Source organism: Tursiops truncatus, chromosome 21, assembly GCF_011762595.2.
Source record: "Tursiops truncatus isolate mTurTru1 chromosome 21, mTurTru1.mat.Y, whole genome shotgun sequence".
In the NCBI taxonomy this organism is placed as follows: Eukaryota; Metazoa; Chordata; class Mammalia; order Artiodactyla; family Delphinidae; genus Tursiops; species Tursiops truncatus.
The window spans coordinates 13325584-13353497 of NC_047054.1; the positions used below are offsets into that span (position 1 = coordinate 13325584).

A 27914-nucleotide genomic window follows, 5' to 3' on the forward strand; every position below is an offset into this window, starting at 1 on the left:
TTGCCAAGAGGGAGGGGAGATGGGGGAGGGATGGTTTGAGAGTTTGGGGTTAGGGTATGCAAACTATTGTATATAGAATGGATAAACAACCAGGTACTACTGTGTAGGACAGGGAACTATATTCAATATCCTGAGATAAACCATAATGGAATATAAAAAAGAATATATATATATATATATATCTGAATCACTTTGCTGTACAGCAGAAATTAACACAACATTGTAAATCAACTATACTTCAATAAAAATAAATAAATAAAACATCATATAGGTTCACTGTAAAAATAAAACTAGTGCACTAGAAATTGAAGCTTGATATTTCCCTACTCATTTAAAAAACATTTATTGAACAACTATTGTGTTTAATACATCATGGAGCTTGTAAACGAGTCAGTTACTGTGCCTATTTAGTTTAGCCATTTAATAGAAATGCAAAAGTTGGAGTCTCACAGAGATTTATAGAGTAAACTGCCCTGACGGCCCTCCCTCTCAACGCTCCCTCCCTCTGTCTCTCCCTCTCAATTAAGTCTGCATCTCCTTCTTAAAGAAATGTGCTTGACAGAATGAGCAACGGTGGTTTCTGAAACTGTGATATGCCTTTAGTATATTGGTTTTTTTAATTAAGAAAATACTACAGCAAGTACAAATACTGCCCCACAAACTCAACTGTGCAAAGCAATTTAATTTCTATGAAGAGGCTCCCTTTTGCCAAGTGGTAGAAACAGTTTGGGTCCCCTTTTTCTCTCCACTGCTTTCCGGTGGATTCCATCTACATTCCAGGGATGTCTGTAGCACTAAGTCTGGGGAGGAAGGGCACGTGGTCTGGATCACCTGCCAGGTCCTCCCTTATTCCCTTCTGGTCTTCAGTCATTGCCACGCCAAGGTCACGCCTGACACTTGCCTCATTTCCAGCCACAGGGCTCTTCAGGTCGGTTTTGCCCTCGGCTGACTTTGGTGTCCTTGGTTACAGAATGGTATTCTGGTGCTCTCACGCCACACAGGGGCAGGAGGAATGTAATGGGTTTTTCTAGGGTCCTTCACCTGAGCAGGCAGGTGCCTGGGATTTGTTCTGTTCCCTTTCATGCTGGATGAACTCTGCAAGGCTGTCTCTGACTGTGTCCTAAACCACCACCCAGCCATGTCTCCCTGGCTTCTCACAGCCTCCCTGGGCTTGGGAGAGTACAGGGCCCCGTCTCCTGAAGACCCAAACGAACATATCACTCCTTGCTTTCTCTCTAACTCTCTTCCTTTCACCGCAGGTTTGGGAAAACTTGAGGTAATCTTTGAAAGCGTGGGCTGGGCAGGAAGTTCTGCTTTCCCTCAGGTATTCTACCAAATCTCCTGTGTAGATGTGAATTCTTTCTCTTCCTTTGGAAATTCGAATGCCAAGAATAGACTGTTTATTTTCTTTGCTTTCTGAATGTTTTCTTTTTCTGAGGCCATGACACAGAATGTCTAGCTGACTGAAAAAGGAAGGGTCATGGGGTAAAAGCAAGCATACAGGGGAAAAGACTTCCTATATTAAAATAGCAACATATTGTTATTTAACAGTACAGATGAGCAAAAATGGACTCTTGGATAACATTTATTAAACACTGATTTAAATAATAACAGGAATAAAGCAAGTATTTAAAAAAGCAATTCTAGGATAAAGAAACACTAAATACTGGGGAAGCCAGTTCGAAATGTACAACACTTACCAGTCAGGACAACTCCAGGTGAGTATTGGTTTTATTCATAGAGGCTGTAGTTCAGTGAAATCAGAAGCCCGTAAATCATGAAGGGTGGACGGTTATGATCAGAAGACATTATTACACATCCATAAAAATGAGCTTGACTGTATTACAGAAGACTGAAAATGCTTACTGGGGTCGTGGATGAAGTAAAGAGCAGGTACTAAGATTGGGTGGGAGAGAAGAGGTTATGGGTCTCTTTAGGAAGGGGGTGTCCAACTCTGTGAGTGGGGGACAGGCTGCAGAGGCTGAAAGCTTGCAGGCTCCTCCCACCAGCAACTGCTGAGCCCACTTCTCCAGGGAGGAGGGACTTCTGGGAGAAGAAATCCCTCTGACCATCTTTTTGATGATTCAGGGGCTCCTCTGCCCCAGAAATCACCTCCTTTAAATAATAATGCCTAAGATCCTTCTAACAAAACTTTTGTGTCCTAAGCGTTCCTAAAATAAAAATACAAGTTCTGACTCAGGTAGCACATTGAAAGTCACTCACCTGGAAGTACAACCACAGGCCTACTTGGACCCTTGTCGCACCACCTTGGAACACCCTTATAGACAGCACAAGTATGTCTGTTCCTGCCATGTGAGCTTCTCTAGGGCAGCACTCTTACCTTTCTGATTTTTGTATCACCAGTGCCCAACAGTGTTTGGTGTCTAGAGTAGGCATGCAATAATGCTTGTTGAAAGATGAAAAGGAAATGAATGAATGAATGGTGAGTGAATGGTTCAGATCATTTCTATTTTGATGGATAAAGGAAGGAGGAGAGTGGATACCCAAGGAGTTGATCACTAAAGGGTAAGCAGTTTCTACAATGAATAAATAGGTTAAAAAGAAGACAGATTTTGTAGTTGCATAATTTTCTTGGCATGAGCTAAGTAGGAGCTGGTAGTTGGAGTGTTTTGCATGAATACACATGATTTCTGAAGGCATGTGATGTGTGTGTGCCCTTTAAAAAGGACTTTACTATTAAGACACTTTCTTATAAAGAATTTGTTAATTAAGGTATCGTTCTAATTAATTAAGCTGCCCCAAGTGAGAACTGTGGAGAAATATAGCATTTGTTTTGTTTGGTCTTTTGGAAACGATGCATCAATGCATGAAAATGAATGCGTCTACTTCAATCTTTGACTGAAATTCAGCAATTCATGTATGGTCTTATATGATCAAAAAATAAATTTTCAGAATTCATTCCTCTTTGTTTAAGGCCGGAGTTTACCACATGAACAAATAGTAATAGTGTGTTCTACTTCGTTGCAGTTTTAGAGGTACACCTACACGCAGGCAGTGCATTAGCCCCACCATCACCAAGTCCTTAAGTGTTTTTTGTTTTTTGTTTAAATTTCTTGTGCCTTTTTCTCTTTAGCAGCTCCCGTTCTCTAGTCCCAATTTGGTAAAAAGAGACTAATTCTTTAAAAGCTGCCACTAAAATCCCAAAACCCACTCAATACACTACTCTCATTTCTACATAGCCCTCCCCCCATCCCACCCCAGTCTCCAGGACACCATGCCACATTTGAAAGCAGAGTTTTCTCTCTTATCTCAGATGCCTTGTCCATCCTCAGGCTGGCAGAAAGCCACCAAGTACTGGGATTGGCAGGCAGGCGCATGTTCTACTGAGCGCCATTTTCACCCCTGCCTGTGTAAGTGATACCCAGATCTTGTGATCACAGACAGCCCATGCTCCTGGGGGCATCTGAGGCCTCTCCTTTCTGAGAAAGCCCATGGGGGGAGAGGACAGTGTACAGATGTCCACGGAAAACCTCTTGTCAAGGATTCCAGCTACAGCTCCTCTGACGTGACAGGATAATTGGACAGGAGCCAAGGAGAGATATGATATCTCCCACTTAGGAAATACTAAAAATTCTGATTGGCAAAATTAAGTGTAACAAAGATGATAAAACTTCCTGAATTAATATAAGTTAATATTTAACTTAAATGTCTGTTTAAAAAAACTTGTGATGTTTAAATAACTGAACAGCTCGACAGTAAAAATAAATCCAGGCATATAGGCAGACAAAACTTTTGTTTGTTTGTTTGGCCACATCTCACAGCTTGTGGGATCTTAGTTCCCCAACCAGGGATTGAACCTGGGCCCCAGCAGTGAAAGCACGGAGTCCTAACCACTGGACCACCAGGGAATTCCCAATTTTTTGAGTTTTAAGAGGTTGTGGACTTTTCTGTTTATGCTGAATCCTTGACCTTCTGCCTGCTCTGACCTCTCACCTGGATTTCTGGACTCTAGTCTTCTCCAACCTCAGATAAACGCGTACCCTTTGTGGTCCTGGCACCCAACTACGTGACCTCAGCTCTACTGAAGCCTCCAAACCCAGAGTGACACAAAGCTGCAGCTCACTCAATGCCTAACATGATATCTGTCTGCACTCAACAGCAAGCTTGTGAAAAAAGTGAATAAACTTTGTCCAGTGTACAAACGAACATTAACAAACATGGCAAGAGAATTGGATAGTGTGAAGAGTTTAGAGCAATCATTCTAGGGGAAGGAACAGCTGTATTTGAAAACCTGTATGATCATATGAACTGTCTAGAAAAAATGTTAAGGAAAATCAAAGCTCATAGTAATATATTTTCTTAAAAAATACTCCACACATTAATTGCAATCCATTCCTAGGACTAGATAGCATATATCTCCCCCACCCCAGGTGTCTATTAAGAAGAGGCAAATACAGTCAAGGATTCGACCTTCTCTTACTTGACATCCCGGTCACCCAGCTACTCCAATGGGAAGGGTAACAGCACTGACCCTCAGAAAGCCGCCAGCTGCCTGAGAACATTCCGCCCAGAATATGTGCTGAGATTCCATTGAGAGCAGGGTGGAACATCAAGCCCTTAAGGGATTTAAAAAAAACAAAAAACAAAAAACAAAAAAACGTATCCTGTATCCTATAAGGTCCTTGGGGGTATGTATCATGGGGTTACAGGCTGACCCAATAGAAAAACAGCACACACACACACAACTTGCTAAAATATTGCTTAAAGTATTCACCTAGTGGCCCCCTGCACTCGGCCTGTCCTGGTGGCGCAGAGCCCCCGGCACAGAAACATTTGAGAGCAGAATGAAGGACTGAACGATTGAATGGTGAGAAGAGGGGAATCAGCGGGTTGCCAAATTAGATGAAGCAACCATAGCATCAAGTGACGTTAGTGTATTTATTTTGGCGGATCTTATCTGTGAACGCACACAACTCTTTAGAGGCCCACATCCAGGCAGGGAGCTCTGGTGAGGGACACAGTTACAAGGAAGAAGAAGAAAAAGTAGCATTTCAGGCCTTGGCCAGGGGCGGGTCGCGGGCAGGCCCGAGGCTAAAGCGAGTTGGGCTGGAGGCTGCAGGTCCTGTGTCTGAGTCCAGGTAAGGCCCGGGACTAAGCCTCCTTGTGCTATAAATACAGCGGCCCACATGCTGCACAGACACGGTGTTCCCTCTGCTCGTGGGACAGATAACATGAATTCGCCCTTTAAACGTCCCAAGTAAAGGCACAGTACCCGGCCCACCCCTGCCTCCCGGAAGCGCCTTCGCCCCCTTTGCCCTCTGCAGAGGAGGGGGCTGGCAGGGGTGGGGTGGGGTTCCGCGCACCTGTCCAGCCAATGCGCGGGGCGCGCACGGCCCCGGGGTCCCTACTCCTCTCGCGAGAGGCTGGGCGGGGCATATAAGGCCGGCTGCGGGGGGGCGGGGGCACGATCGGCCCCTTCGCGTCGCGCAGGGACAGAGCCGGGGTCTCTGTGCCTGGCCAGGCGAAGAGAGCGAGAGAGCGGCTCCCGGAGGCGGTGTGCGCCCGGCTGTCACCATGAGCGACCAGGCTTTGAGCTTCTTGAAGGACTTCTTGGCTGGCGGCGTCGCCGCTGCCATCTCCAAGACCGCGGTTGCCCCCATCGAGAGGGTCAAACTGCTGCTGCAGGTGGAGACCGAGCGGGCGCGAGCGCGGCGAGCTGGGCGCGGGGCGGGGCGCGCGGAGCCCGGGCGAGCTGCGGGGCGAGGGGAAGCGGGGCGCCGCCGAAAATCCGCTGTAGGCCTGGGCCCGGCGCGCGGCCTGCGAGAAGGGGAAGGTGCCCTCTGCTCAGAGTCAGGTCCAGCGTCAGTCAGTAGCGGGTTCCCGGTGTCGGGTGGCGCCCCGCGTGCGGGTGTCTATATATGGAAACCCACCCGGAGTAGGTTGCAGCCAGCCAGATCCTGCTCGGGGACAGCGCGGACACTCAGGCTTCTTGGGTCGGCCTCACCTCTTGATTTTCAAAGCCCCTTGCATCCTCTTACCTGCATCCACCTTTTACAATAAAAACATCAAAATAATAATTATTACTCGAGATTATTACGATGTCCCATGCGCTGTGCTGTAGGCTGACATATCTATTATTCATTCATCTTTGTATGACCTCTGTAAGGTAGGTATTATTTTTCCCCATTTTGCACATAAAGAGATTTTGAGAGACTAAGAAACAATTTTCAGAATAAACTTAGATCGCTTTACTCATCCTTTCCCCAAATCCTTTCCTCCCCAGCCTGGTCTCTGAATGGTTTGTTCTCATCATCCCATGTATCCTTTTTTTTTTTCACTTGCCCAAAAGGCAAGGGTCCCTCCAATGAGGAATTGGGCGTTTTCAATTTGGGAGTCAAAATGATCAGTAACAAGAAAAACCCCAACAAATTGCCCACGGCAACAAACCCCTCAATAATTAATTACTTGGATAATCCTCTTGAAAAATTTCAGGCTTGAATGCCTAGTGGATTCCTTCTCCTGCTGTTAGAACATCTACTACTCAGAGATCCTGGTCTCCGGGGAGACTAGAGAGAGACTGAGGAATTCTCATCTCCTGCCGATCATGTCTGTCAAATCAGAGCAGGTGTCCTTTGGGGCAAGGATCTTTAATCATTTCTATCTCCCAGTAAGCCCCTAGTATAGTTCTGGCACCTACGGAAAAATGCAACAAATAAATGACTCCCTTTATGTAATCAAATCGTCCTTTCTGTTTATTTGGAGCAGAAACTTTTCTCCCAAATGCCCTGATAATTGAGGCAAAATTGGGTTTGGGGGGCGCATTATCCAAGTAGCTAACACATTTACTCAGTATTCATTTGATTTCCCCATACTTTTTAAACAAGGAAATCCAGGAAGTGCAAACCTTGTTCTCCTGTCGTCTTTCCTTCTCTTTGCCCTGCCTGTCCTCCACCACCCTCCTCCCCTCCACAGGTCCAGCATGCCAGCCAACAGATCAGTGCTGAGAAGCAATACAAAGGGATCATTGATTGCGTGGTGAGAATCCCCAAGGAGCAGGGCGTTCTCTCCTTCTGGAGGGGTAACCTGGCCAACGTGATCCGTTACTTCCCCACCCAAGCTCTCAACTTCGCCTTCAAGGACAAGTACAAGCAGATCTTCCTGGGGGGCGTGGACCGGCATAAGCAGTTCTGGCGCTACTTTGCCGGTAACCTGGCTTCCGGTGGGGCAGCTGGGGCCACCTCTCTCTGCTTTGTCTACCCGCTGGACTTTGCTAGGACCAGATTGGCCGCCGACGTGGGCAAGGGTGCTGCCCAGCGTGAGTTCACTGGTCTGGGCAACTGTCTCACCAAGATCTTCAAGTCTGATGGCCTGAGGGGTCTCTACCAGGGTTTCAATGTCTCTGTCCAGGGCATCATTATCTACAGAGCCGCCTACTTTGGAGTCTATGACACGGCCAAGGGTGAGAGAAGGGCATCAGGGGGTGCAGAGCGGGGAGGAGGGTGTGTGCAGAGAGGATCCTGAGAGATCTCTGATAAAGGACTTTGTATTTGTTAATCTTGTTTGTCCCTTGCCCTGGCCTAAACTGAGGCTTCTCAGTGAGGAGGTGTTGAGGCGTGGATCAATAGCTGGGGGATTCTCCTTGTCCTCTGCTGAAACAAACTGGCCTTGAGTTATTCGGCGGGGACGTATGAAGGGGGAGCCCAGCTCCCTCTATCAGTTGCCAAGTTTAACTTGGAGCCACTTCAACATGCCCTGTGCACTACTGCGCACAGCTCTGGCTTTGAGGATCCAGGGAGTGTGCCACCAACTTTTGTTGGCTGCCTGGTTACTCATGAGGCACCCCACGAAGGGCAGACTCTTCTGGAAGGGTAGGGCATGGAGTTGGAGGTGTGGTGGCCTGTTCTCCATCCCCACCTGCTTTTTGCTCAGCTGCTCAGAGGAATCATGTCATGGTCATTTGGTTTCTTGGCTCTTCCCACAGGGATGTTGCCTGACCCCAAGAATGTGCACATTATCGTGAGCTGGATGATTGCCCAGACTGTGACGGCAGTCGCAGGGCTGGTGTCCTACCCTTTTGACACTGTCCGCCGTAGGATGATGATGCAGTCTGGTCGGAAAGGGGGTAAGCCTGAGACCTATCAGAATCTTATTTTTCTGCTCAAGGAGAATACTAGTCAGTGCTCGTTTCAGCCTTCACTATTCTAAGTTGTTAAAATTGTGCTAAGAATTTAGGAAAGAAAGATGATAATGAATCCTCCCCAACATTCTCAACTATTCCTTTAAAAAAAGATTTTTTATTTTTATCAAAGAAATGATAACACCAAAAACGGGATATTTAGAAGTGAACTTAACTAGGTATCTAGCATCATAGAGGCCTTAGGCCCTTTTCCCTTAGAGCCTGGGTGCAGAAACAAGGGAAAGAATTGAAGTAGTCAGCTAATTTATTTAAAAATACTTCTTCTCTTATCTAGTTATTACAAGTATTATTGGGGAGGGTGATTTAACTGGGGGAGAGATGGCCTGAAGCAGTTTGTTGCGATAGGAAACGTTTTGGCTTCCATAGGTTGAAACATATGAAATTGCCATGTTTACAGTAAAAAAACATCGAATGTTGGCCGTTTCTTATGGTTCAACCTAATAATTGCATCTCTTATTTTAACCTTAGGCAGTACAATCTGAGATTAGGCCTCAGTTTTCTCATCCATAACAAAGGGGACCACCCAGCTTAATACTTCCGCTTCACCCAGCTCCCTTCCTGTTTCTCTGTTTGACTTCTGTGAATTAGCTGGTTCATCACCCCAGTTCTTCAGTTGATCTTGAGTTGAGCTGAAGTAGGAATCACCAGAGACCCTCCCTCAGCAGTTATGCAGGGGGAGGGGACGTCCCGTTGAATGTGCATAGAGCTGGGCGGAAGGCTCAAAGTGACCTTTATAACACTGATGACTATGTGGGCAGATGTCTTTTGGAGGAAAAGTCTCTTTCCCCCAGACTTATGGAGCCCTTACCAACATTTGTTTCCACAGCGGATATTATGTACTCTGGGACAGTGGACTGCTGGAGGAAGATTGCAAAAGACGAAGGACCCAAGGCTTTCTTCAAAGGCGCCTGGTCCAATGTGTTGAGAGGCATGGGCGGTGCTTTTGTATTGGTATTGTATGATGAGATCAAAAAATATGTCTGATGTAATTAAAACTCAAGTTCATTGGTTCCAGATCCATTGTGTGGTTTAATAGACTCTTCCTAGGGGAAGTAAAAAGAAAGATCTGGGATGAAACCAGATTGAAAGGAATACCTCAGGAAAAAGAAAAAAAGGCTTCATTGAGTATTCATTAAACCACAAATGTATTTTGTATTTATTTTACATTTAAATTCCCACAGCAAATAGAAAAGAACTTATCATACTTATATAATTAACTGAAGACACAATAATGAATAACTGAAGGTGAAATGTCAGTAAAGACCACTTAATGCACGATATTTTACTGAATTCTTAACTGCCAAATGGATTAAAATCATAAGACCATCCATCTTATTTTCTAGCATGACTCATTTATAACTCCGTGGCCAAGCTTCTAAATGTCAGATATTATACTGTGTATCATGTGAGCACCTACAGGGCTTAAAGTTCTGGTTTTCAAACTGAAATAGGTTATGCCGTCTCTCTTCACCTTACCTCCTACGATGCTGCTGTAGACTCCTAGTGGTAACACGGATCGTAGCTTCTATAATCTTACCTTACTTTATGCACTTTCATACTGTCTTCAGGAACTCTGAGGTTCCACTAAAAGCTTTAAATCACAGTTTCAAGAGCTTTGCATAATTAGGAAGTGCTCTGTATTTGTGCCTTTAGAGAATTGTGATGCTTGGAATTTTATGACTGGTAGACAGTATTCACTGAAAATCAGTTAGCAAGCTGGTATTTAATGCCTGTTAGGTCCTGTGGAAGATACAAAAAGGCAGGAGCCTATTCTGAAAAAAGCTTAAGTGGGGTTAGGAGAGAGGAGTGACATGGCATTGTTCGATAATGTAATGTTCAATACAGTGAATCCTGGCTGAGTAGGGACTAGAAGCCGGGAGATGAACTGGTGGGGCGGGGGGGGGGGGGGGTGGGGGGGTTTAAGGTGGACCTTGAAAGAAAATAACTAGATTTAAATACGTGAGTATAGAAAGTATCTGCCAGCACTTCTTTTCAGCAACAATTTATCAAGACCTAGAGGAAAAGGCAGTTTTGGATTTGGCTCTCATAAACCTGTTTGCGAGAGGAAAGGAAGCATTACTGGTGCAGAAGAGCACGCGGTTCATGTGGCCCTTGCTTGCTGGGAGTGACCTGGAGGAAACAAGTCCCTACCTGCTGGCGAAGCCTGGAGGGCAGGCACGTGTCTTTTGTGGTTCTCCTGACAGGTGGTTGAAGGGCATCTCGGTACCCTCTGTGTTTTTGTTTTTGTTTTTGGCTGCAGGACCTTAGTTCCCCGACAAGGGATTGAACCCAGGCCATGGCAGTGAAAGCGCAGCGTCCTGACCACTGGACCGCCAGGGAAGTCCCGGTACCCTCTGTTCTTTACCCTTCTTCCCAATCTCTTCTCCTTACTCCCGCCGTCCCCGGTAAAAAATCGGCTGCCTCATTTCACTGTAGTAACTAAGGTCTGTGTTTGGCCACCTCCAAGGTTACATCCTTCCTAATCTAGCAGTTGTCTCTGCCACTGGAAAAGGCCAGAGAGCTAAAAAGAAAGTCTCTTAAGGCCATCTCGAGGCCAGGCCACAAACGCTGGCTGTTAGGCGCCTTCTGGATACCTTGTCCTCATTGGCTTTCCAATGCTAAGGATGAAAGAAACGGCCCAAGTTCTGTTGCTGATGGAGAGAAAAGAAAAGCAGGGCAGGCTAGGAGGACAAATACTTTTGTGAAGTATATCTCAAAGTAAGGCCAGCCCTTTGAGTATTTTCAAGCCTAAGAGTTAGCCGGGGGTGCGGGATGTGGGGTATGAGAAGCAGGTGGGCCGTGTGAGCAGTGAGTGAACAGCGGGCCCTCCCTGGCAGGAGCGGAAGTGGAGAAGGGGACTGAACCTTTATTAGTGTCACTATCCCCCTTCTGCACGTGACCCAGACGTTGGCCTCCTCCATCCCTGTGAGTGTTATCCCTGAGGCATCGGGAGCGGAGATTTGTGTAAGGAGCCTGTGGAATCCGTCCTCAGCCCAGCTCCTGAGCACACCCAGAACCCCCAGACCCCTCAGCCTCTGACAGGCAGTATCTCTGCTTACTGTCCTAGCTCTGCAGTCTTCTCACCGTGCAGAGCTGTCAGGCTTGAAGGTCTGGAGGGTTGGGAAGTGTTTAAAGTAACAGCTGGGAATGGAGTGTCCCGCCCCCAGGGATTCCTGACTAGCCCTCTTTCCTGCAGAGCTCTCTCCCTAAATGCACCCCTTCTCTTACTAGCACCCCCAATAAGCCCTTTTCATTTTTTATGGATATTCTTCCTAAAAGCCTCACTTATGGGTTTCTTCTGTCTTTTTAGCCACCTTATTTTGTATTTTGAGTGTATGGGAAAAAGTATGGAGGCTGACAGAGAAGAAGGCAGCTCATAAGGGTAACTTTGACAGAAAGCTCGCCTCCATGGTTTGTGTTTAAACCTCAATTAACTGAATAATGGCTTCCATTCTGTTTTACTTTGTGTAGAATATGGACCATAAACTGTGCTGAGGCAAAATTTAAAAACACCTACAGCGTGCAACGCAAACTCAGGACAGTAATCATCTTTTTCACTGCCTTGTGCCTGGGACATGGGTGGTGTTTGATACGTATTTGTTGAATGCAAGAATGAATGAGGAAAAGGTGCATCTGAAAAAAACATAGAGAACCTGGGGAGTATTTGGGGAAAGTCGAGTCCTCCAGTTGGGTGGGATCTTTTTTTTTTTTTTTTTTTTTTGCGGTATGTGGGCCTCTCACTGTTGTGGCCTCTCCCATTGCGGAGCACAGGCTCCGGATGCGCAGGCTCAGCGGCCATGGCTCACAGGCCCAGCCGCTCCGTGGCATGTGGGATCTTCCCGGACCGGTCACGAACCCGCGTCTCCTGCATCGGCAGGCGGACTCTCAACCACTGTGCCACCAGGGAAGCCCCCAGTTGGGTGGGATCTTGAACACACAGAGGGTAGTAAGTGGACAACCACGTTGGGGTCATGTATTGACCCCAATATAATGTTATGGATGAAAATTTATGGCTGCCTTAAATTCAAATTTCAAGTCCTTAAATACAATTTTACAAAATCTATCATGCCATAAATTCCTTTCATTTTTCTGCTTCTCTTGAATATCAGTTTTTATCAGTGCATGAAAAAGTACACTTGTTCCTCATTTGCAGACTCCATATTTGCAAATTAGACTCCTCTCTAAAATTTATTTCTAACCCCTGTGTGTTCATTCTTGGACATGAACAGAGCAATGAAAAACTTGCCTGACACGTGTCTTCCCAGCTGAGGTCAAACTAGTCCATGACCTGCCTTCGTGATTCCGCTCTGCTCCCACTCCAAAAACGGGGCCTTTCGTGACCTATTCAGTGCCATGTTTTTCACCCTTTTTGTGCTTTCTGTTGGTGATTTCATTGTTTCAAATGGCCCCAAAGCGTAGTGATGAAGTGATGTCCAGGGTTTCTAAGTGCTGGAAGGCTGTGCTGTGCCTTATGGAGGAGATATGTGTGTTAGGTGAGCTTCCTTCAGGCCTGAGTGCTGTTGGCCATGAGTTTAATGTTAATGGATCAACCATATATATTAAGTATGTGGCTTTAAACACAAACACACGTAAAACAAGGTTATGTATTGGTTGGTTGACAAAAATGTGACCAGAAGCTCAAAGGAACCTAACCTGTATTTCCTTTAGGAGCAGTGAACCAGTATTTGCTAATTCAGTGTTCCTGCTAACACTGTAGGACATGATTACCACAAATAATGAGAATCTACTGTTTTATAATTGTTAAGGTACAGTGTATGTATTAAGGTTACCTATGCCTCATAAGACATTTTGTAGAATATAATTTTTCTGTATTCTATTCATTTTTAATTCTTGTAGCCCTTTACTAGAGCATCTTTAAACCTTTTATTGTAGCTCAGTTTCCCTATTTCTTGCAGTTTCTTGCAAATATGGATGAGCCAAACATTACTGAGTGACACTCTATGGTCTCACACGTGCCTGGATGCTGTGGCAGATCCAAAAGCATGATGGGGTCTCTGCCCTCCAGGATTGTCTTTTGCTTTATTTGGGATGTAAAACACGGACTAAAGTCAATACCTGAGACCATATGACTTAAGTACCAAACCACATGATATATAATCTAAAGTCAGTGCTTCCTAAGCTTTCTCGCTAAAAGCCTATTTTAGTAATCCAAATACGATGTGATAAAGGTGTGGATTAGAGTGATGGCAGTGAAAATGAGGAATATGTTATATTTTGAAGAATGACAGGACATAATTCAGACACTGAAGAAAAATGTTAATAAGAATGCTGAGCTTTAATGTTTGAGAAAAAAATGACACTACCCTGATGGCAACAGAAGTTAGGAGGCAGCACTTGGGAAGGTCAGTGACTTCAGTTTTGGATATAAGGATTCTGAAGTAACTGAAAACATCTAAAAGGGACCCTAAAAGTAAAGGACTATGTAAAAGTAAAGGAAAGAAGACTAGATAGAAATTTGGAAACTATCTTAAATGTAGCATTTTTTTGTAAACAGTCCTTAAGAATCAATAAAATGAGTAAGTATAAAAACAACAGAGAAGGGACTTCCCTGCTGGCACAGTGGTTAAGAATCCGCCTGCCAATGCAGGGGACATGGGTTCGATCCCTGGTCCGGGAATATCCCACATGCCGCAGAGCAACTAAGCCCGTGTGCCACAAATACTAAGCCTGCGCTCTACAGCCCGTGAGCCGCAACTACTGAGCCCGCGTGCTGCAACTACTGAAGTCTGCATGCCTAGAGCTTGTGCTCCGCAACAAGGGAAACCACAGCAATAAGACCACGCACCGCAACGAAGAGTGGGCCCCCGCTCGCCGCAACTAGAGAAAGCCCGCACGCAGCAACAAAGACCTAACGCAGCCAAAAATCAATCAATAAAATTAAAAACGAAAAACAACAACAGAGAAGATGCCCAAGATGGCCTTAAAGAAGAGTCACCACCATTAGGGGTTGGAGAGACAGGTGCTAGAACAAGTCATCAGGCAAAACCCAGGGAAAGAATTGAGGTAACCCATGTGGCATCAAAGTAAAGTAGAGGATTATTTCAAAGAGGGCCAATAATAGCCAATGCCCCAGAGAGGTCAGAAAAGAAGGAGGTAGAGAGAAAGGTCTTGGGATTTGGCAAGGAGGGAGCCATCAGTGACCTGAACGGATTCAGTATGGTGCTGATGAGGTAAGGCAGCATTTTTAAGAGGTTATGGAGGGAGTGGGGCAGAAGGGGGACAACACATATTCACCCCCCACACCTGAGCACACGCCAAAGCAGCAAGTCAGGCACTGGAGCCAAAGTTAATGCCAGACTGACCCAGTCCCCGTCATTGAGGAGGAGTCTTAACAGAGGAAAGAAGAATGTAAATAAGTAACTGCAGTAACTTAGAGACTCCAAGTCCCACAACAGAGGGTTGGTAAGAGAGAAAAACCAAGTGATAGGTTATTGGGTGAATGTGGCAGGCCTGCAGCGAGATGTCAGAGGATTCAGAGTACACACCCTTGGGCTTCTGGAACCCAGTGGACCAGGCGAGACAGGTGGCAGCCAAGGTGGAAGGACCCCTGTGTACAAAGAAAGAATTCTCACACAGCATTCTCAATTTAGTACAAAGAAATAAAAACAGGGTAGTAGCCAGAGGCTCGGTTAGACAAAGGGAATTTTTGCCCCCAAATCTGGAAGATGGGCTCATTTGAAGCCCAATGACTAAGAGGACAGAGAACGGTAAGAATAAAGGGAATGGTAAGCATGGACACAATTGTTTTAGCTTATCCACCAGTCCTTTCATACCAGCATGTGAATACCTACACTGTGCTAGAGCCAGAGAACATACAATTCCAGTAAAACATGATGTCTGCCCTTAGGGAATTTATAGTCTTGGGGGAGGCTGAGCTTAAGGAAGGCTGAAAGGGGTCTGTGGGCGTGATGAGAAGTGAGGCTAAATAATGAAGCGCTTAATGGGCTCTTCTGAAGAACTTCCATTTTTCTACAACAGTCTCTCGAGAGCCGTTGAACTTTTAAAGCAAGGAAGTGACGTGATCAAGTTTCCGCTTCAGCACTTTGGCAGCAGCATGGAAAAGGGATTGGGGGCAAGGAGACAGCAGTGGAGGTGAGAAACGATTACCTGGAATCAAAGCGATAACAGCAGGATGACGTGAGGACCTGCAGTGGGTTTACAAGGGGTAGAGAGTGAGCACGGGGGAAGAGGCTGGGGTTATTCCCGGGACTCAGTCACTGGTGGGAACCAGACGAATGGGGATCACGGCCACCACCACCCACAACCCTGGGGGGGCTAAGGGGGGGATGAGAAAACGGGGCTGCTTCATCTGACAGCTGCCCAGACCCCTCCAGGCTCAAGACTAACGCGACTCATTGGGCAGTTTCACTGTAACATCGAAGAATCCTCTCTCAAAGGACAGTGTATTTATGATTCGTAAAGGATTTCCATACTGGCAGACCAGGTAATGCCAACCAGTGGTCTCTCTGCAAACGACTAGAAAAAGGGTTCAAACTATTTAAAAGAAAAATTTGCTTGAAGGCAGCGGGGAGCTAACAGGGCATGGGAAATTGGGGCCAAGATTTTGGGGAAGACATCCTGAGAAAAGAGTCTGGTGTTCGGGGTCCATTTCCCCAGGAGGTGGGAGGTGTCTGAAAGTCGTGGAAATATGGCTGGAAGGCTGAGAACTAGAAAGTGATTCTGAGAGCCTCTCAGGGAGGGAAGCGGGGCCCGCCCAGGGAGGGAAGCCCTGGGAGCCCTCCTGCAGCAGGAAGAGGGAACTGGAGACCCGCTGGCCCTGCAGTCGCTGATGCCGGCCTTCAGTCCATCTTGTCCCTTTAGCTGGATTAGGGAGGTTTGGGATTGTGAGCACCCCTGCTCCCTGCCAGAAGCAAAAGTAAATGTCGTCTGCAAGAAAATATCATCCAGAGCAAAGGGTCAACAAATGTTTTCTCTGAAGGACAAGGTAGTAAATATTTCAGGCTGTGGCGGTCAGATGGTCTTTGACACAGCACAGTTCTGCCCTATTGCAAAAGCAGCCCTGGGTAAGACAAATGAACCCAGTGTGGCTGGTCCATAAAACTTCATGTACAGACACTGAAATGTGAATTCCATATAATATTCACACATCACAAAATATTCTTTTGACTTAAAAAACCATTTAAAAAGGTAAAAGCCACAAACATGGGCTCTGGGCTGCTGAATTTGGCTAATGTGCTGTAAGTCGCTGAACCCTGATCTAGATAGAGCTTCTAGTTTTTCCTACAATTTTTCATATGAACTAAACCAAAACCACAAATATAACTTTAAAACATCCTATAAAAATATATTCTAAAGGGCCATGGTGTAAAAAGTGGAAATCAGAAGGGCAACTCAAAAATATTTTGAACTTGAAAATAAAAATACCATGTTATCAAAACTTGTGGGAAACAGCTAAAGCTATGCTAAGAAGAAATTTATAGCCTTTGATGCATCTATTGGAAAAGAAGGGCTGAAAATCAATGAACTATACATCCATTCCAAGAAGTTTAAAAAATAACAGCAAATTAAACCCAAAGAATAAAGCTGGAAGTAAATAACTAAAGTAATAGAATTAATGAAAAAAGAGACAATGAACAGTGCCAGGTGAACTGCATATTTAAGTGTGAAAGGCAAAACTTTTAGAAGATAACTGAGCAGCATTTTTTCATGTCCTCGGGTAAATGAAAATGTATAAAGCCCAACATTTTAAAAAGTACTAATCATGCAAGAAAAGACTGACAAACTGGACTAAACTAAAATTAAGAATTTCTGTTCAGAGACACGATTTATAGTGAAAAGGCAAGCCAGACTGGGAGAAAATTTTTGTAACATGACTCCACTGGGACTGATCATATCCAGAACACATAACTGCTCCTGTAACAAGAAAAAGACATCCAACCAACAGAAAAACAGGCCAAAAGCTTGAAAAGGTACCTTACAAAAGATATCCCAGGGCTTCCCAGGTGGCGCAGTGGTTGAGAGTCCGCCTGCCGATGCAGGGGACACGGGTTCGTGCCCCGGTTCAGGAAGATCCCACATGCCGTGGAGCGGCTGGGCCCGTGAGCCATGGCTGCTGAGCCTGCGCATCCGGAGCCTGTGCTCCGCAACAGGAGAGGCCATGGCAGTGAGAGGCCTGCGTACTGCAAAAAAAAAAAAAAAAAGATATCCCAGTGGCCAATGTTCAATCTTATTAGCCAGAGTAATGCATTTAAAAAAAAAAAAAAAAAAAAAAAAAATCACAAGATAGGGACTTCCCCAGCAGTCCAGTGGTTGACCCTGCCTTCCAATGCAGGGGGTGCGGGTTTGATCCCTGGTTGGGGAACTCAGATCCCACATGCCGAGGGGTGTGGCCAAAAATTAAAAAAAAAAAATTTACAAGATACCATTACATACACACCTAAATGGTTAAACCTTAAAAACAACCGACACTAAATATGAGTGAGGATATGGAACTACAGGAACTAATACACTTCTGCAAGAGCGTAAGCTGGTACATTCACTCTGGGAAACTCTGGCACTATCTATCGAATATGTAGACTGCACAGCAACTCCACTCCTAAGCATAGGCCCCACCAAAATGCACGCGCAGGTCAAGGCACATCTACCGAAATCTTTGTACTGGCATTACTTATAATAGTCAAAACCTGGAAACCACTTGAAATGTCCATCAGCCACAGGCTGGATAAATGGATCGTGGTATAGTCATACATTAGAATACTACACAGAAATGAGCACCGACGAATTACAGCCACAGGCGACGACGTGGAAGAATCTCACAAATGTAAGTACATTCAGCAAAAGCACTGAGACACAAAAGAATATAATTCCATTCGTATGACATTCAAAAACAGGCAAAACCACACAATGGTGTTAAAAGTTAAGCCGGTGGTTACCTTCTGGCAGGCAGAGAGGATTGTAACAGGGAGGGATCCCCACGGGATCTCATGAGTTCGCCCCACAGGCCCACTGAATTCGGGAGAAGGTGGTGAAAATCACAGCCCAAGAGGTGCAGACAAATGACTCGAGAGAAGTGGTCAATAAATTGATTCCAGACAGCACTGGACAAGACACAGAGAGGCTTGCCAGCCTATTTATCTGCTCCATGAAGACTTGTTAGAAAAGTAAAAATGCTGAAAAAGCCCATGTTTGAACTGGGAAAACTCATGGAGCTTCAAGGTGAAGGGAGCAATTCTGGACAAGCTTGGGGATGAGGGAGGTGAAAGAGCTGGTGGAGATGAACCACCAGTCCAAGAATCTGTTTAAAACTCAGATTCTGGGGCTTCCCTGGTGGCGCAGTGGTTGAGAATCTGCCTGCCAATGCAGGGGACACGGGTTCGAGCCCTGGTCTGGGAAGATCCCACATGCCGCGGAGCAACTGGGGCCGTGAGCCACAGCTACTGAACCTGCACGTCTGGAGCCTGTGCTCCGCAACAAGAGAGGCCACGACAGTGAGTGGCCCCCGCTCTCCGCAACTAGAGAAAGCCCTCGCACAGAAATTAAGACCCAAGACAGCCAGCATAAATAAATAAGTAAATAAATAACTTTATTAAAAAAAAAACTCAGACTCTGAATGATGACAAATAAAAAATCTCATTTGTGAAAAAGAAGTCGGGGGGGCAGATCTTGTGAGTTCTTGGCAATATTCTAACTCTTGATCTGGTTAGTGGTGACCCAGGAGTTTGCTCTGTGACATGAGTTGTACATTTGTTTTGTGCCCCTTTCTGTATTTCTGTAATACTTAAACAGCTATCAAAAAAATCTATGGAATGTCATTTTCTTGTGGATATTCACCTCAAAGACCACATTCCTCTCACATTCCCCGAAATATAATTTAAAATGAAATCTTCTCAAATTAACAGTAGAATTAGGTTTTTCTAGTTTGTATACCTAACTACATGGGAAGCAGATATGTTTGCTTAATTCGGGATATTTTCTTCATGAAACATAAAGATTCTCATAATGAAATAAAGAAACCAAAGCATACTCAAAACTTGGAGATCAGCTATAATCCCCAAATATATGAAATAAATGTAACGTGATTTTTGGTGAAGACTATCTTTGTAATATACATACGCTAAGAATTTCAAACCTTAATTTTTAATCATTTTTTTCGTGACTAGCCAAATTCTTTTACTATAATGGTGGATACAAAATTAGGTTCATAGGAAAAAACCCCGTGTCTCATTAAATTATAGTAAAATAATGACATGTTACCTTGTAAATTTTACTTTGTAGAGCAGTAAAACCTTAAAAATATCTAGAACAAACAGTGCAATTTACCTGAACTTACAAACTGGATTCTGAAATAGAGACACAGAACATTAAGACTGTATTATGGTGGCTCCGGAAATATCTCTAAGTGGACTAAAAAACAGTCACCAGAATTTTAGAACCGAACAAAATTTTCTGCTGTAATGTAATCTTATTTGCTATAAGCATCCTTTAACTTCCTAGTTGAGAGCTCAAATACACTACAGCAGAACTACTCAGTGATTTACTCCAAAGGCATTGTTATTTAACCCTCATCAAAAAAATTCCTAATGTTTTAGCAGCAACTTTTAAAAAGAGTATTTCTTATCATTCATAATACATATATTACATATGAAATGTTGATGTGAACTTTTTAAAAAACACTGCTTCAAGCTATAAAAGAGTGTTGTAGCATCATAACAATTTTACAGGACAAATTAGATGATGTGGTTTGATGAGATGAGGATCAAGAATGTAATTTCTTTTTTAAAATTTATTTTATTTTTGGCTGCGTTGGGTCTTCGTTACTGTGCGTGGGCTTTCTCTAGCTGATGTAAGCGGGGGCTACTCTTCGTTGTGGTGCGCGGGCTTCTCATTGCGGTGGCTTCTCTCGTTGCGGAGCATGGGCTCTAGGCACGTGGGCTTCAGTAGTTGTGGCACGTGGGCTCAGCAGTTGTGGCTCGCGGGCTCTAGAGCGCAGGCTCAGTAGTTGTGGCACACGGGCTTAGCTGCTCTGCAGCATGTGGGATATTCCCGCACCAGGGCTCAAACCCGTGTCTCCTGCACTAGCAGGTGGATTTGTAACCACTGCACCACCAGGAAAGCCCAAGAATGTAATTTTAAGTAAACACTTTGCCACATAAATGTCATAGTTTCAAAGATACAAATATTAATATCCTCTTTCCAATTTCATTCTCGCTAATTCTTAGTCATGTAAGGCACATAAAAGTTATTCTGATTTTTAAAATGGAAATAAGAGAGTGCATTTGAGAGACAGACATAGGATCAAAACTCAGTTATCTTTCATTCTTTTGTTTCTTCACTGTGCCAAGCTAGTTCTTCATCCCTAAAACACATTACAGTGGACTGGAAAATTAAAAAAGGATGTTGATTTTTAATTTTCTTACTATCTTTATTCATAGAAATAAAGTATTCATGAGCATTAAGCACATTTTCTAGGATGGTTTACAATCATTTATAGGTTTAGACTTCGGCATTTAAGATATTAAACATTTTATGAATTTAATTATTAAAACAGAATAACTTAAACTTGTGTCTCCAACTTTATACTGGTCATAATCCTTTTCACACTGTGCAGTACTTGAATTTGAAGATGAGAAGTACACAATCATGTCCATCCCAACGACCTCTTTTTAAAGTTATCTAGGTATCCATTTTGGCATTTGGGTTAACAAGCTGAAAACAACTGCATTACACTACATTTATAAGCAAACAAGAAAAATTTTATTCGGAGTAGTAGCTAAGAAAGCAGTTTTTTATGGAGATTGAAAAAAGGAAGTAGGGGAAGTATGAGGTAATTGCTATCCCTTAGAAAATAACTTTAATAGTTCAAAATCTTTCATAGGTCTTCCCTGGTAGCGCAGTGGTTGAGAGTCCGCCTGCCGATGCAGGGGACACGGGTTCGTGCCCTGGTCCGGGAGGATCCCACATGCCGCGGAGCGGCTGGGCCTGTGAGCCATGGCCGCTGAGCCTGCACGTCTGGAGCCTGTGCTCTGCAATAGGAGAGGCTACAACAGTGGGAGGCCCGCGTAATGAAAAAAAAAAAAAAAAAAACAAAAAAAACTTTCATAGAATCTTATTAAAAAGGATGTAACATCAGTTTAACATTTGAAAGATATGAAAATAACTCTCAATAAGAACCTTGCCTAGTAATTGTAGACCTTGGATTAGTATAATTTCTAGTTGCACGTGTAAATCTTCAAAATATATATCTTAGGTACAAGTGAACCAAATGTAAAGCAGTGCTAGAGGATCCTTCACTTTTTTTATCTTCTTGAAAATGAAAATAATATACTTATGATTCCTTCATAAAAACACCCCTTAAACTATGACATCTTAGAAGTACCTTGACTTATATCAGAAATATCACATTTTTCAACTCCTGTCCCTCTATTTATACTTATCATATAAACGAATCATGACAACAGAATTGTAAATTCCACTTTGAAAAGATGAATATTGTTGCTCTTCCTGATTTTTACTTCAAGTTGAACCCCTGTTATCAGAAATACTTAGATGAACCTCCCCTTTAACGTAGTAAAAACTAAAGGCATTATATTAGTATCTAAAATCAAAATACAAAGAAAAAAAATTTAATGATCAAAAATAAAAGTACAGCCTTATCTATAAAATTATAATTGTATCCTGACATAGGGTAGCAAAGACCATACAAAATGTATTCAGAGACTAATGCTATTACATAAAAGGTTTCATACCTTTTTTCCTCTAACAACTTAAAAATCAATTTAAAAAAATTGGCTAACTCACTATTGAGCAGATATTCAAATGCTGAATTTTAAATTCAACATTATCATATCGCTCCTTAAAGATAGGTTGTTATACAAACATTAAAAGTGCAATAAGTTAAAAAACAAAACAAAAACCGTGGTTTAGTATAGCTAAAATTTATATATAAAGCAGAGCACTAAGTGATGGAAAAATCTGTTCACCAGAACAGAATATCAAATAACAGCGAAGGAACATTATAAGCTCAAAGGAAGCAGCAGAAAAATCTCACAATCAGGTTGTGTTCACACAAAATTTTTAACCCCATTCTTCCCACGTTTCACAGGCCCTATCCGAAACAAAATCTATCAATACAAACTAAGACCAAGAAATTCTGAATTGATGTTCAGTAAAATGCAGTTTGGCTTACTGCCAAAGGTATTAAGAAAAGTAAGTTCGGCATGCACGCTACAGAGCTTGAGTTAACCCAGAAAAACAAAAAACAAATCTTACTGTGGTTACAGATAAAAAATCCACACTAAGAAAAAGAAAGATTTAGCATTTAATATAGAAACTTTCCAATACATTTTAAGGTATACAGAAAAGGCCAGTAATGAAAACAGTGATAATTAGGACAGCAGAAGCAACATGACCTAGATATACTTTGTTGTATAATATAAGAGCCTTTAGATTGACAGAAAAATATTCTAATTTTAAAAGTCAACTATATTACACCCTACTCGCCATTACTAATTCTGTTTAAGATTATTAGGACTTTAAAAGTGGGACTGATAAAAATGATACTTCCAGGATTCAACACAAATGCCCAAACCAAAACAAAGCAAGAAAGTTAGCTGACATTTAAAGTAGCCTCAACAAACGTGATTTTTTTCCCCTTTATCATTCACATTTTTAGTTTTTCAGCCCTTAAAAACACTAGCTGGAATTTCTATAGCTGCGAGACAATGCATTTCTTTCTTTTCTTCTCACTTAAAACAATAAACTCTAAGGATAACACAACTCATTAACAGCATCACTTAAAACACTGTCCTGACACAACTCAGGATCTGCTTCTTGGCTCTTCAAACTGGTGGTGCTATTTTGCTGATTCAATAGATACTTGCTTTTGCTTATGATGATTTGGTCCTTGGACAAACTATTCACAATGCAGGAGCTCTAAAGAAACCTAATTTCTCAGAATCATTAACTACTTTCCCTGAATATATAAAAACATGAAAGAGGAGCTTCTAAGTTGAGCTTTCTAATACTCACAGTTTGAAATGGTTCAGAATGGTTGATAACGTGTCTGAGATCTAACTCAGTTCCCTTCTACGGAAGTAGTAGGCACCTCTGGTGAATCCCAAGGATTGCCCCAGTTCAAGCTTCACTCAATCTGCTCATCAAATCTAAATCAGCTCTACCAATGAAAACAAATTTCAAGATTTGTTTCATAATAACTATCTTACAATTAAGTTATAAGTCACACTGCCCAAGTTCTGAAGCAAAGAGAAAACAAAGTCAGTCAGGAGCTATGCTCATGGTATAAAGCTTACAAGAAATGAAAAAAACAACAAACAAGAACTATATAGCTAAACATCTTGGGTCCAACATTCAGCGATGCTATCACAACTATTTTGTCAGTCTGACAGCTGAACCAATTTCTATGTTGAGAAAATACACCGGCATACTACCATTTCTCTGTAAAATACATACAAGTCTCCTATAAACAACTCCTCACAGGAAACACTGATTTTATATTAAATTGTCTTTTTCAAAACAATTTTGCATCAAATTACAATAAATTACAAGTCACTGTTGTACACCTTAAATTGCTTAAAGAAGTATTTAGATGTTTATACAGAGAATGATAGTAATATACAAAAGCACTTCAATAAGAATTTGATGATCAATGTTTAAGAGTTTTTATAACCAAGCTGTACGGACATTAGAGGGCTTAGGTCTTAGCAACAGGCCACTGGATGTGTCAAAAGCTGATTGCTCACTCTTACAACTGAGACCACTGGTAGCACTGGATGTCCTGGAAGCTCCTCCTGAAAATATATAAAGAATAAGAAATGATTTGAATTATTTAAACTAAATCATCATCTAATAAACTTCTTCTCCTATCTTGAAGCCCAGAATAAAATTGTCTTCCCTACCTCACAGGTGTTTTTAAGTCTAATGTGATTCTCAACCAGGAATGTACTTCTGAATTCCCCGTGGAACTTAAAAATATAATAACAAACATGCCCAAACGCTGTATTAGGGCATTTTGATTCAGTAGATTTGGAGTGGGAATAAATCTTTTTAAAAGCTTCTCAAAGGATTCAAGTGGGAAAAAAATCTCTATGTATAACCATTTATACATTTATTCAACAAATAATTTACTGCTTTCAAGGCATAATACTAAGTGTGAGTAACTGGAATAAGACCCTTTCTTAGTCATGAACTCTGCCAAGGAAATGATGCTTGAAGGATGAGTGAATGGAATTACTAGTCATTTGAGTGTTTAAGATTACAAGCGGTTCCAACTTTCTCTTAGGATTAGCTTCTACAGACTTTATAGTTTTTTTTTTTTTTTTTTTTTTTGCAGTACGCGGGCCTCTCACTGCTGTGGCCTCTCCCGTTGCGGAGCACAGGCTCCGGAAGCGCAGGCTCAGCGGCCATGGCTCACGGGCCCAGCCGCTCCGCGGCATGTGGGATCTTCCCGGACCGGGGCACGAACCAGTGTCCCCTGCATCGGCAGGCAGACTCTCAACCACTGCGCCACCAGGAAAGCCCCAGACTTTATAGTTTTGAGCACGTACATGAACTAACAGCACAGACTTCTGTAAAGAAAAAAGGTCTGGCCTTTCCATGCGTCACACACCCTAGCACTCAGTGGTCACTCCCACCTGCGTTCTCCGGGACACACTACCCCGGGACACACTACCGGCCAGGCATGTAACGGATCATATATTAAGTATTAAGAGGGATTAATCTGATGACTACAGATTTGCTAATTCTTCTTTTAGTTACCAATGAGGAAGAAAAAGCACATATTAGGGCTGGAAGATACTACTAAAAATTCTTAACTGGCTAAAGAGAATGTTACAGCGACTTTAAATAGCATATCTGTTCATTTCTTCCTTAAATAAACATATTGAAAGTAAAAGTGTCTCCTCCATTATCTAAGAGATAACTGGTATTTTCAATTGTTTTTTCTCCTGGTTTCCTTCCTATGCTGCCATTATACACTGTAAATGAAACCTGAAATTAATGAAGTAACACAAATAAAACAAAGCATGCCAGTGAAAAACAACAGACAGCATTCCAGAAGTCAGCATTTTAAAACTCTATCATAAGAACCGAAGTTATATGTTTTTAAAAGGACAAAAGACACGAACAAGTACAAAATAATTTTGAGTATGCTTACTTAACGGGCTGTACTGGCCAAGAGTGGAGCTCACTCGTCTGGAGGTCGGGGATGAGCTGAAATAACCCATGTTGCGGTGATAGTCTGTCAGCTGTTCTGAGCGTTTCATACCAACTGTTGGTTTCACAGCTTCAAGCCGTTTCAATAAAGCCTTCATTTAAAGACAACCCATTTAAAAGCCAACGTTAGAAAAATAGCAATAGTTTTTTAAAAAGGCGAATACTTTCTAGAACCTGAAATTCACAAAATGAAGTAGAAAAGACTTTAAGTCACTGTGAAAAAATATTTCAAATAATGTACTTTCAGGAAAATCTAAGGGTTTTCACCTAACCTATGGCTAACCAAAACCGCTATGATTTTAACAACCGACTGTAGGCACATCTCTCTTCTTTGTCGGGTTACAATCTTAGAAAAGGTGCTGTAAGCTGAAATACATTAAACCTGATTTTCTCATAGAAATGACATAATGGGAGCAATAATGCTAAGAGCCCAGTGTTCAACCCTAGAAATGACTGTGAACATATCTAAGCTACTATTATAAGTTCTATCTATATATGCGCACAGAGCAGTGACTGTCAACCTGTTTACTTTCCAGTGGTGCCTCAGGGCTCCTAGGACGTTGAGGAAAGGCCAGTGGGCCGGCCTCTCAGGTCTCCCACTCCTAATTTCTACCGGCCCAACCATGCTTTCTGTATTGTCTGTTTTATATATTGAAGATTCTGCATAAAATTGTTTGGGAAAAAAAAGTTTTTGCTCTTAAGAAGTTTGAAATCAACTACTACAGAACATAAAGGTTTTTAAAGATTGTATAAACCAACTAGCCAAGGCAAGACAGTATCCAGTAGCGTGGTATGTGCATTAATACGATTTTGTAACAGAGGCTAATGTGTAATGTCCCTAATTTTATTCATAATCCTTCCTTCACAAATCAGAAGGTGAAAGAGTTTCTTTTGTTTGATTTTCACAGGCTTCGGTGAGAAAGGAATGTTTAAGTAGACCAAATGGATGGGGGAATTGATCCATGGTTGTGTTTTATTATTTTCTTTATTGACTTAAACTTCCTCTGTAGCAAGTTGATCTTTATTTGAAAAGAGAATGCTGTCCTGCACTAAGATTCACATTATAAAGTTAGCCTCATGAGTTTAGTCATAGGACAAGTTTTCTCTGGACAATCTTTTTTCCTTCTCCCTCAACTTAGTTTTATCTTTGTATTGTGGTATCATCCACATAAGATTTACCATTCTAACCATTTTTAAGCCTACAGTTCACCACCACCAACTGTCTCCAGAACTTGTTCTCAACTGTTATCAGCCCCCTCCCGCCCTGCTATTCTGAGGCTCCATTATCAGTGTGTTCCTGCGCGATTCCAGAGAAGCCAGAATATTGAGGGAAGAGCTATTGAGGAAAGGAGAGCAAGGGTTGTAGAATGAAAGGAGCTTGCAGACAAACGGCAGAGGCGCAGGACACAGGAAGAAGCAGCCGGACCCACCCAGAGGACTCAGCCTACCAGCTCATCTTCCTGCATGAAATGGCCTTCTTCAGTTCTGAGCCTTCAAAAGGTAGAAAAGAGTCAACTCCTCAGTGAAGTCTTACACAAGTAGAGTAACGGTTCTCTTTGCTGAGTTCAGAGTCAGGATTTATCTGTGGTTCCACCTGACTATAAAGTCTACGGTCTTTCCGTAACAACATGCTGTCTTTCTCTCTTTGTAGACAGAGAACCTGTACAATTTAGGTGCCAAGACCTACCAACTAATATAGCTCCTCCACCTGCAGTTTATAACTGAGTAAGAAACTTGCTGAGTGTCACATCATCAATGTATTTTACTGGGTAGAGAACCATTCGCTGTTTTATCTGATTATCCTATTAACTACCCATTGAGCTGTGGAATGGACAGTGGAATGGACAGCACAGAAAACTTGGTATTTTCAGTTACCTACCAATTTTGTTTTCTTGCTGGTAGAAGTCTCAATGTTTTTTAGATAAACTGCTAATTCCCTAAATTTATTCATTTGGTTGTATGTATATTTTTCTTTTACAAACTTTAAGAAAATTGCAATGCTTATTTATCAGATATAAAACATATAAAGTAATGTGATCAAAATCAATTTGGAAATAAGTTAACAATAAGGCAAAAAGTAAACCCATTCTGTAATGCTGATATGCCACTTATCAAGTTTACATGCAGAAACCTGGGGAAATAAGAGAGCAATGATTTGGTTCAGCTATCCAGATCACACGGAACCGTGCCATGTATCTGTGTGAGATATGAACACAGCAAGCTCAGCAAAAGCTAAAGGAATGATTTCAGATACAAACAGCTCTTACTTGTAGAAACAATATATTGATAAAAATATGAAGGATTACAGTAGAAACCCTAACATCAAAAGTATATACATTTCAATCTAGTCATCAATTTACAACTCCTGAGTAAGACTTAAAAATGATAGGTCAAAATACTGTAACACTTGTAATTGAGTGATAAAAAAATATAAGTTTTCTAGTCAGAAAGACCTGGATTTAAACCTTCGCTCTGCCATTGATTGTGTGACCTTGGTCAAATGACTTAATAGTGATATTAACAATGAAATAAAACTCAAAGAGTC

General features: G+C 42.5%; 2 protein-coding genes across 3 annotated transcripts in view; one reads left to right on the top strand and one right to left on the bottom strand.

Moving 5' to 3' along the window:
- The first annotated feature begins 5507 nt into the window (after window positions 1-5507).
- Window positions 5508-9168, top strand: SLC25A4 (solute carrier family 25 member 4). The gene is made up of 4 exons (XM_004316438.4): window positions 5508-5646; window positions 6934-7420; window positions 7943-8083; window positions 8985-9168. Exons 1-4 carry the CDS (start codon window positions 5536-5538, stop codon window positions 9140-9142), a joined length of 897 nt encoding a protein of 298 aa, XP_004316486.1. The 5' UTR covers window positions 5508-5535; the 3' UTR covers window positions 9143-9168.
- Window positions 9169-22444: 13276 nt separating this feature from the next.
- The window catches only part of CFAP97 (cilia and flagella associated protein 97), a 33493-nt gene continuing 28023 nt past the window's right edge, over window positions 22445-27914 (bottom strand). For both annotated transcript variants that reach the window (XM_019921393.3, XM_019921392.3), the window contains exons 4-5: window positions 25311-25461; window positions 22445-23946 (exon numbers count right to left, since the gene is read on the bottom strand). In XM_019921393.3, the coding sequence (XP_019776952.2) occupies window positions 23819-23946; window positions 25311-25461 (279 nt within the window). In that variant the 3' untranslated portion in view covers window positions 22445-23818. The remainder of the gene's footprint in view (window positions 23947-25310; window positions 25462-27914) is intronic.

Coding starts and splice junctions, on each gene's coding strand:
- SLC25A4 (XM_004316438.4), top strand. CDS start 5,536: ATGAGCGACCAGGCTTTGAGCTTCTTGAAGGACTTCTTGGCTGGCGGC. Junction 7,421..7,942: donor AGTCTATGACACGGCCAAGG/GTGAGAGAAGGG, acceptor CTCTTCCCACAG/GGATGTTGCCTGACCCCAAG. Junction 8,084..8,984: donor GCAGTCTGGTCGGAAAGGGG/GTAAGCCTGAGA, acceptor TTGTTTCCACAG/CGGATATTATGTACTCTGGG.